The sequence below is a fragment of the Cydia strobilella genome, chromosome 3 (genome assembly GCF_947568885.1).
Source record: "Cydia strobilella chromosome 3, ilCydStro3.1, whole genome shotgun sequence".
Taxonomy (NCBI): Eukaryota; Metazoa; Arthropoda; class Insecta; order Lepidoptera; family Tortricidae; genus Cydia; species Cydia strobilella.
The window spans coordinates 23,596,541-23,606,927 of NC_086043.1; the positions used below are offsets into that span (position 1 = coordinate 23,596,541).

The 10,387-nt window shown below is 37.1% G+C and overlaps 1 protein-coding gene across 1 annotated transcript; it reads right to left on the reverse strand.

Annotated features, from left to right (window-relative positions):
- Window positions 1–278: 278 nt before the first annotated feature.
- On the reverse strand, window positions 279–3,374 carry LOC134756154 (uncharacterized). The gene is made up of 3 exons (XM_063692983.1): window positions 3,197–3,374; window positions 2,588–2,854; window positions 279–1,519 (listed from the first exon to the last, which is right to left on the reverse strand). The coding sequence occupies exons 1-3, from the start codon at window positions 3,299–3,301 to the stop codon at window positions 1,406–1,408; spliced, it is 486 nt and encodes a 161-aa protein (XP_063549053.1). The 5' UTR covers window positions 3,302–3,374; the 3' UTR covers window positions 279–1,405.
- Window positions 3,375–10,387: the final 7,013 nt, after the last annotated feature.

Genomic DNA, 10,387 nt, shown 5'->3' on the forward strand with positions numbered 1-10,387 from the left:
AATTTTTTTTGCGGGTATTTAAATATTTTAATAGACCCGCTCGGAATTGGACAGGATTTATATATAGTGCTAGTTTTTACAGAATTGGCCCTTATGACAGTGACAATGTATGGACACGCCATACATGCTTCACATAGCGCTACTAGGGCTTGGGGCATAGAACGCGCGTAGACTCTAGTCTCATTCAGGAGACAAACATATCTATTGTTATAAAGCAACGAGCATGTCTTACATAGGAATTAAATACGAATTGGTAATTTTTACAATAAAAGCCAAACTTAAATTAACAGTTTATTCATACAGCAGTATCATTTAAATTATTAAAACTACTTTCCAACCTTCCCTTGCAGTGTTAACTTTACATAAATTGATAACTTTTCCGGCTAGGAATCTTCACTATTTTGAATCTTTCCACTGAACATTTGTTCAAATTATTGTAGGATATTAGACCCTAAGACTATACAATTATGGTGCAAATTCACAGTACTCAATAGTTATAAATGCCAAAAACAAGATATTTGCATATAACTTTTCTTGTTATTCATCAAATCAGAGAGAAGAGTCGTGGAATGTATTGGTTTCCATACATTTCACGACTTCTCTTTCAGCACAAACTCTAACAAAATTAATTATATTTCAGAAAAGTAACACCTCTATTTGTATGTGTGATATTAAAAAAATTATAAAATATTTGGTATAGGCGGTTATATAGAAGAGTGATCATCCAATCTAAATTAAACTATGCCTTATCAAATCATTCTCTATTAAAAAATTTACAGCAAATTTTGCAGTTTTTAGCCAAAATCTATGATAATGAAATGAGATCATGACATCAACGCTTAATGAAAAAATATATTGTTGCAGAATAAAGTATATTCAATAAACTATATGTTGCTGTCTAAAGGCAATCGGATTTTATTTCTGGCTAAAATAAATAAGACATCAGATTTTCTACATGTATAATTGCTATCCTTGGTGGATGTTTTACATCTTCCGCTTGCCTAGGAAAATCTTTGGCGAAACTTAGTTAAACTTACTAACAATAAATAATCACAGATACAATAAGAGGAATTAATTTTCTTATTGCTAAAAGTCTGATTAAATCACATTTAAAATCGGTCACACAAATCTCTGTTTTGACATTTTGCTGGGACATCAGTTAGCCGCGACCACGACCAGTGAAACCTGTGTCGAAACGTCGGTAAATAAAGGTAACAAAATAAACTCACGATAGACCCGATTTTAAATGTGATTTAATATGTGTACAAAACGCGAAAGTTTTAAATGTTATACAGTTTAAATCAGTACTAAATATCTTGTACATACACTTTGCAGAAACAACAAAGTCTCAGTATTAGACTCAATTTGACAAACATTCAGTGGGAAGCGTTATTTGTGTGTTAGCTCAAGACGCGGAGACGGCGGCCACTCTGCTCTTGCAAACGCATTCGTTGAAGTCATTCACTAGCACCGCACACAGCAGGGACTTGTTGGGGTTTGTGCTGTAGCATTGCAGGACCTGGAATTGGAGATAACATACATTATTTAAATAGTTTGAAGAAGAATGGAGATATCACAAAATGTGACAAAGAAGTAAATGAACATCAGTGTGAACAGCAGCTCGAACAAGCCTACTTTCGTCAGTCCAGGGAGTGAAACAAAGTAGCTTTTTAATTTAGTGAAGGCCATGAACTGCCACTTCATACTTCTATTACAATTTGTTTTTTTTTCTCTGCGTTGTTCTGTGTAATTCGAAATACATTTTAACCTTTAATATGTTCTCACTACTGAGGTGAAAAATTATATGTGCAACACGAGAGCAAAGTTGTTTTACATCTCGTGTTTTTGAGTCCCTCGCTACGCTCAAGATTCTAACTTAGAATCGCTTGGCTCGTGATTCAATTATAGAATCTTTCGCTTTCTCGGGACTCAAAATAAACACTCACAAGAAAAAACAACTTTCCTCTCTTGTTGCACAAATAACTATAATCTTATCTTATCGATATGAAAGTGTTGGGACTCCACGAACAAGACACCCAAGAAAGAAAGAAATGGCATAGCATGATTCAGAAAGCCGACCCCGCACCCCGAAAAAGGCGAGGCAGAAGAAGATTTTATCTTATTTTGTAAGCTCCTCAAACATAGGGGTGTATTCCCACTATTCCCATTCGTCCTCACAGGCCACAGATGGGAACAGGCGCTTCATATAAATAATTCCCATTTGTCCCCGCTGTATGGCAGCAGTCATGTATAGCGGGACAAACGGGAATACACTAACATAGGATATCAGGTCAGGTCCTATAGCAACTTGTATTATTACAGACAAACATGAAATTGCACAATAGATAGTCTGCAAATTTTATCAATAGGTATTAGTCAAATTTAATCAGTAAATACCTACTGTAGCTTCCAATATCAACTATTCAGTTTCCAAAGTATATATTCATACAATTTGGTTAAATCTGTGTTAAATTAAGAGGTTCTGTTTAAAACATTACTTAATTCTTTATGACAATATTGGAAAAATGTACCGAAAGCAAAACCATTAAATATACAGGAGCTTAAGCAGAATAACATAATCTAATACCTTTGCTTTTTCCTCTTGACATGGTGGTAGCTTACTGGCAATTTTATCCTTCTGCGCTAACTCAAACAAATCATTGGCCTCTTTTAGAGTCTTTTGATATTCAATCTGCATCCCGCTGTTGATTTTCTCGTGTGCCCGCTTTAGTCCTTCAATCCTCCGAGCCCAGTAAGCGTCCTCTGCCGCGTTGTCTTGTTGCTGCCTTCGCGACTCGTAGTACTGAGGCGGGACGAACTGAGGTGCCACAGGCGCTGCTGGCTGAGATGCTTGCTGCAATGGTTATTGATAACATTAAAAAAAAATTTGTTTATAGGCTGTTTTTTTTTCAGCTTCCAAATCTACACGGTCACGGTTTAAAAAGTTATTGAACTGCTTAAAACCGGCTATTCACTAGTTTAATCAGGTTTTCTAAACTGAAAAATAACCTAGAATTCCAAGGTTATCCATAGAGTAACTTCACTACACAATCGCACTTAATCTTTTATTCACAATAAATGAAACGAAAGGTAATTAAGTAAGTTTTTAGTGGTTTGGTAAACAAAACACTTGGCACAGTTTGTTTAATCTAGGCGACATTGATGTAAATTATGTAATTCAAAATCAGTCTCATACATTCGCGGCCAGTTGAGCCTGTATCCTTTCTAACGCGTCCTGGGAAACTTGAATAGCATTTTCGTTATCCACGCTTAGTTTTCTTGTGCTTTGCGAGCCTCCCATGTTATTAAAAAAAATAATTCAAGTAATTTTATGTTCGGCGAATCACGTCAGAAAGTCATTTTTTGACAACTGACTGGCTCAGCTACCATAGAATATATATATACTTAACCCTATTAATGATTAGAGCATATGTATCACATGTCATTCATATTTGCATTAGGCAACACTGGCATATTTGAAGTCCAAAATGAAGTATAAGATCGTAACACACCATCGCACCGCACCGCGACCTTGGAGCAGTTCTAGGAATAGGTAGTACTGGCGTGGGCTTCCATACTATCGCACCGAACCGTCAAAACGGTGCGATCCTACCTATCCTATCGATCCTCCTACACACCGTCGCGAAAGAGATATCGCTTTCTCGCTCTTACTTATGGGTGCGTCGCACAATGACCTTGGTGCGGTGCGATGGTACGGACATTACAGACTGCCGCACACGGGCGCCAGTGTTGCCAAGTGTCCCATATTTCCATGTTTTTAATTTGTTTTGCATTTGTTTGTTGTTTGCGGTGCGATGGTGTGTTACGCCCTTTAAAGTGTACTCGTATGTTCAAAATCACAAATTTAGTTTGAATCAATAATTTATATTAAGAGCTGCTGCATCCAAAAATTGTTGAAAAGTTATTAAGCAACTATTAGGCCAGGATTACACTTGTAAGTTTTACTTACATAAGTAGGGACAAAGCTATTTGCTAGAATGAGATAACGATATTCATATCTCATTCTGTAGTATAGCTGTGTCCCTACTTATGTAAGTAAAACTTACAAGTGTAATCCTGGCCTTTAGAGTGCATGAACAGTGCGAGAGAAGAAATATAGGTGGCAGCACTAGAACCGCTCTTTATTCGCAAGTCCTCACTAGATGGAGTCGGCAGCATCTTCAGCTATGCTTGTTGGAACATTACGGCAAAGATATATGTAACTTCGTGTATTATAAGTAAAGTATAAGGAAACAACGTGCCTCGGAAAATCAAGAAATATTTATGCACGAATAGATGGCGCCATACCTTTGGCCTATAGGTACTCGTGTAGATGGCGTTGGCGACACCGTTTGATATTTAACAATTTTAACACATATTAGTGAAAGAACAGTCATAACAGTCATAACAAATGACAGTCATAATTATGGCGTTTTAAAAAAATATATTTATCCATTGATATTTTAATTCATTTTCATTTTTAGGGTTCCGTACCCAAAGGGTAAAAACGGGACCCTTTTACTAAGACTCCGCTGTCCGTCCGTCCGTCCGTTCGTCTGTCTGTCTGTCTGTCTGTCACCAGGCTGTATCTCATTAACCGTGATAGCTAGAGTTGAAATTTTCACAGATGATGTATTTCTGTTGCCGCTATAACAACAAATACTATAAAAACAGATTAAAATGAATATTTAAGGGTGGCTCCCATACAACAAACGTGATTTTTTTGCCGTATTTTGCGTAATGGTACGGAACCCTTCGTGTGCGAGTCCGACTCGCACTTGGCCGGTTTTTATTGTAATAGCCAAGTTATAAAAATGAACTGTAGAGGGCAGCACTAGTGTTTATGTTTCCGATTCAGGCCACATGATGGCACCTTCTCGTAAAGTTACCTACAAATTTTTAAATACATTTATAGCTGGTCAAGCAAATCTTGTCAGTAGAAAAAGGCGAGAAATTAAAATTTTGTATGGGATGATATCCCTTTGCGCCTACATTTTTTAAATGTTGCCGCTTTTTTCTACTGACAAGATTTGCTTGTCCAACTATACTAAATAATTTTGCTAGTTGTCGTTGTCACACACTGGTGTAAAATTTGATAGAGCAAAGAATACAATATAATAAAAATAAATTATTTTGCTAGTTGTCCTATTCCCGAGCACTCCTTAAGGCACATACGACTTTGTCAGACAATGGTGGTCGAACCGGTCGGGCCGGTCGCTATCATCGCCGTGCTTTCTTCTGTCTGATCGCGGTACGATCCGGCTCGCGGCGGAACTTCGTCTGTTTTATAGGTATATAGACTCAGCGCGCTAACTTAACTTGGCAGTGAGAATGCATACATCCCCCCCCCCCTTCCTGCATTTAACGTGGTCCGACATTATCACATTTTGGACCTTGTAGGTAGGTTTTTTTTTTTTTCTTTAATCTGGTTTTTATGGAGGCTTTGGACACTCTAGGTGAACATGTCAGCCTCATGGGTGCTATCATAGTTCCCTACTCAAGGGAGAGGTCAATAAAGTGGTAAACACTGATTGCTTTGTCCGATATAGGCTCTGCCAACCAACAATTGATCTGTCCATTGTGCATGGAGCCCAGACTACCAAAAATTCTTTTTCTCAAGTCCGAATTCCGGACGCATTCCAACAACACGTGAGACAAGTCAGTCTTCTGACAGTTTGCACACAGTGGTGACGATTTAACACCCATCATGCACAGAAATTTGTTTGTATTGAAACGAAAAACGTGACTGAATCACATTCATTAGTTTGATTTTAAAATTTTAGAATTTCTTTTACAATCTTATGTTGCATGCAAACTATCAGAATAGGTAACAAGAAAGTTTGAGAGGTAAACCACCATCAACAATTCCTACGATTTAATTTTAGACTCGAAGGAAAACTCCAGGAAACTAGCGCAAGCTTTAACCGACTTAATGAAGTTTAAGAAGAGGCTTGTCGGGTGCTTAGCGAACAATGTCGGCTCGGGCTCGGACAATCCAGGCTGCGCCGATTAAATAACTTGGGAAAACTCGCAGCGCGCCTACTAATTCTTAAAATTATTTCACTTTTAATCTGTGTTTCTTCATTCTTGACTATTATGATGGTGCGGGTCCAAGGGTGCACTGAAGCAATTATCAGACGTATGCTGCGTATGTATGTTTTGTTCACACAATAATTAATTAGATTATCTGGCTACCATGATAACTTTACGAACTTAATTGGAAGTAAAACTGCATATGCCTATAAATTCGATACTTTACGTAGCACTTGGCATGAACACTTTGTGTGGTCCGACTCTACGAAGCTTCAATTATGAGTATTATGACCATGGAGACTATATAAAGGAGCCAAATCTATATGTATGAAAAGTGTCCATCAAAAAACAGTAATTAGGCGGCGCCACCATACACCGAAATACTACCAAAAACAACCTACGTAATTTGGTCGGGTTATTTGTTGCCTGGTTCATGTTATATTCATGTCCCAGAGCCTAACTAGCGCCACCGGAGAGATTAGGAACTATTATTTAAAGCTGAAAGCGGTCACTTTTGCAACAATGAGGGCTAACGCGTATGAATTCGCCGCTAGGGGCGCTAGTGTAGATGGTGGTCTTTTCCATAGTTCGAAATGCCAAATGTCACTTGTCACTTCAATGACTGACAGCTGTTCTTTAGTCTTTTGGACCACCATCAACAGAGGCGCCAACTGGTGAGCAAAAAAACGATAGCCCTCATTCTGCCATAAGAGACTGGCATCCTTTCTATACCATCCATAATTATGACGTTAAACGCTGGCTGTTTTGAATTATCATGCATTTCTGTCACAAGCGACAAATGTGTCAGTGGACAGAAAAATATTCTAACAAACGTTTGCTTGGGCCCATGAACTGTCATCAACAATACAATGTTCAAACTCAAACTCAGTCAAAAAGCGGTTGATTTAAAATTACTCAAATGTCTTTAGCAACTAAGAACTTCGGCTGACGAGGGACATATCGTATCAACGTATTTTTAAGAGATTTTTGCAGTGAGTTCGCAATGTTGTGCATGTGTTGTGTAACGTGTTTCTGTTTAGAGTGATGGAGATTGCGGCCATAATGTGGACTCGCGTCACGCATGTAAGTAAAGTAAATGGCAATTCTTTTTAAACATATGTTAAGGGGCCGTAGTCGATTTTGGAGCAAAAATTTTAAATTGATAGATTTAGTCGTTGAAATTATACACGTTTTGTTACGTAATATCTAAATAACAAGTATTGGTTTCTATTAGCACGTCTTCTCATCTTGCCTTTTAATAATCAGGTCGCGAGCGTGCGTCACCGGTAGTATATGAAAAGAAGGGGTAGTTTTTAAAAATTCATCAAAAATTTATGGTGGTAAATTATACAAATTGATGTATAAGAATAGTTTCAGCAAATGTAGTAGATTGTTTAAGTATCAAAATTTTGTTGAAATTAAGTCGATTTTCAGAGAAATTGTCACTTGTTTTGAAGTAATTTCTGGAGAAAATTGATTTCGTCTAACTTTCATTTACACTACTTCAAAGTCATAATAATAAAAATGTAGTCTGATAAACGTCAAGTACAGGATATGTATAATACAAAATTACCATGTTTAGCCGTCCAAACTATACGAAATTTACAAATAAGAGCGACAAAATCAGTGCTTTACGCGCGTTTACCTAAACGTCCATCAGAAAAGCCAACATTACTAATTTAGTGAGTCTGTTTTCAAAAAATTGATCTGATAAAAGGTAAGATAAGAAGACGTGCTAATAGAAACCAGTACTTGTTATTTCAATTAGGTAACAAAAGGTGTACAATTTCACCGACTAAATCTATCAATTTTACATTTTTGCGACTAAAATCGACACCGGCCTCTTAAGGTCAGTTTAATAAAACAATCCGATGATCCAGCAAGCTTTGTATTCACGTACACTCCGACATAATCAAGTAACTTAACCTCTAATCACAACGTTTGGCTATTACAATATGACAACTCGATCTACACTCGTTCGTAGTCTCCCTCGTTCTGCCTCCCAATGTCCCAATCGTAGTGCCATTTTTCCGCCATCTTGCCTCACCGGAAGCGTTACGATTTAAAATGGTGCGAGGTGCGACCAATCGGGAGCCAGCTCGAAATGTCAAATACTCACTTCCGTTATTAATTAAATGAATATATTTTGATAAACAGTCTTAACACTGAAATAAAACTATGAAAACGGATTATATCGCGTATATTGAATTTATAATACATCCCGACGTTTCGAACTCTTTACAGCGTTCGTGGTCAACGGGTCACCCGTTTCAGTTTTATTTCATGAGTAACTATCGCGGTAACCGAAGACAATATTATGTACACCAGTACGGACTGGAAGTTGCAACCAAAATCCAGTCACCCGTTGACCACGAACGCTGTAAAGAGTTCGAAACGTCGGGATGTATTATAAATTCAATATACGCGATATAATCCGTTTTCATAGTTTTATTTCATGAGTAACTATCGCGGTAACCGAAGACAATAGTCTTAACACTGTTTATCAAAATATACAGAAATTTAAAATAGATATTTTAATAATTAATTGTGACTATGAAATGCTAACACATACGATATGTAAAAAGCTTGATTCATTTGATACTCTTCGTGCCTGGCATCATCATTCAATGCCTTTGCGGTTGTGTACAAGTACCTAGGTATATTCTCTGAAAAAAAGCATGAAGAAAGTAAGTATACTTTACAGCAAATGTAGACACGTTTATGATATTTTTGCTGCCAAATTGATATAAAACTTAACTTAAACCTGGACGCCATTAGCTTTATTGTTATAGCTGCAACAGATACAAATAATCGCAACTGCAAAGTCCTGGGGAAAGACTGCTACAGTAGACAACATGAAGATTACTACGCGAACTTTTTGAACTACCATCACTTGTTCTTAATAAATTAAAGCTTATGAAATAAAACTATGAAAACGGATTATATCGCGTATATTGAATTTATAATACATCCCGACGTTTCGAACTCTTTACAGCGTTCGTGGTCAACGGGTGAGTCACGTTTTCATAGTTTTATTTCATGAGTAACTATCGCGGTAACCGAAGACAATATTAAATTAAAGCTTTTTAAATTTAAATTTGGTCAAACATTTACAACGATCTGATTTTAGGGTTCCATATATACTCAACATGGAACCCTTACAGAACAGTCGCGGTCCAGTAAAAATATTAATAACATAAAATTAGTCTATGGTCGGGGGCCGGATCGCGCCTTCGCAGCGCCCAGCCGCCGCCTCGCATTATCAGCGTTCGAACTTCGAATCGCACCGTAATCACCCATTACGCGCACCACTACAGAGGTACTGGTACTGCGATCGCTGGGATTGGACGTTCGTTTTTAGGGTTCCGTACCCAAAGGATAAAAACGGGACCCTATTAATAAGACTCCTGTGTCTGTTTGTCTGTCTGTCACCAGGCTGTATCTCATGAACCGTGATAGATAGACAGTTGAAATTTGCACAGATGATGTATTTCTATTGCCGCTATAACAACAAATATTAAAAACAGAATAAAATAAATATTTAAGTGGGGCTCCCATATAACAAACGTGATTTTTTTGCCGTTTTTTTCGTAATGGTACGTAACATTTCGTGCGCGAGTCCGACTCGCACTTGGCCAGTTTTTTTAATACTTAAGTTAGAATGATTTTATTATACTGTTTTAAAAGGTAGGTATGCCATGTATGGGTAAGAACATTTTCTCAAAAACATTTGGTCATAAAACTATCCTGTCTTACATAAATTAATTTAACATTTAGACATCAATTAAGTAAAAATTTGCAGTATTCTTATAATAGACACCACTAAAAAAAACACGCACAACCGAATTGAGAACCTCCTCCTTTTGAAATCTTGAAGTCTGTTAATAAATTAGGGCAGTGTAGTGAAACTAAAAAAAAAAACCTCAGTAATAATCCATAGGTATTATTCTTTAACCATTAGAAAACCCCACTGGAACCCATTTTCAATATTATTTTTTACGAAAGAATTTGTTTTGTGATACCTACTTGTAGATTTAAGAACCTAGGTATTGTCTATTGTCCTTTATTGGGTTTATAAATGTCGCTGACCCTCAACCTAATAATCAGTTTTTTGACCCCTACAAAGCTCGTGGTGACAATTGTTGTTTTAAAATCATAATTCAATCATGATCAGTCATGTTTCAAAAGCCATTCACCAAACGATAGCTCACACCAACGATAATATCAATAACTTTTTCATACCTTCTCCCAATATTTTACCATTTTACTCTTACTGCTGCTTTCAAGAATAGCGATACATATTTGTATAAGAAAACGTCGGTTCTACATTTCACCGCCCGCAAAGATAAGTTGG

Bases quoted from the DNA above. Each gene is read 5' to 3' on its own strand.
- LOC134756154 (XM_063692983.1), bottom strand. From the start codon at position 3,301: ATGGGAGGCTCGCAAAGCACAAGAAAACTAAGCGTGGATAACGAAAAT. The intron at 2,855-3,196 runs GTATGAGACTGA...TAACCATTGCAG, and splicing joins AGGCTCAACTGGCCGCGAAT to CAAGCATCTCAGCCAGCAGC. The intron at 1,520-2,587 runs GTATTAGATTAT...CTCCAATTCCAG, and splicing joins GTCAAGAGGAAAAAGCAAAG to GTCCTGCAATGCTACAGCAC.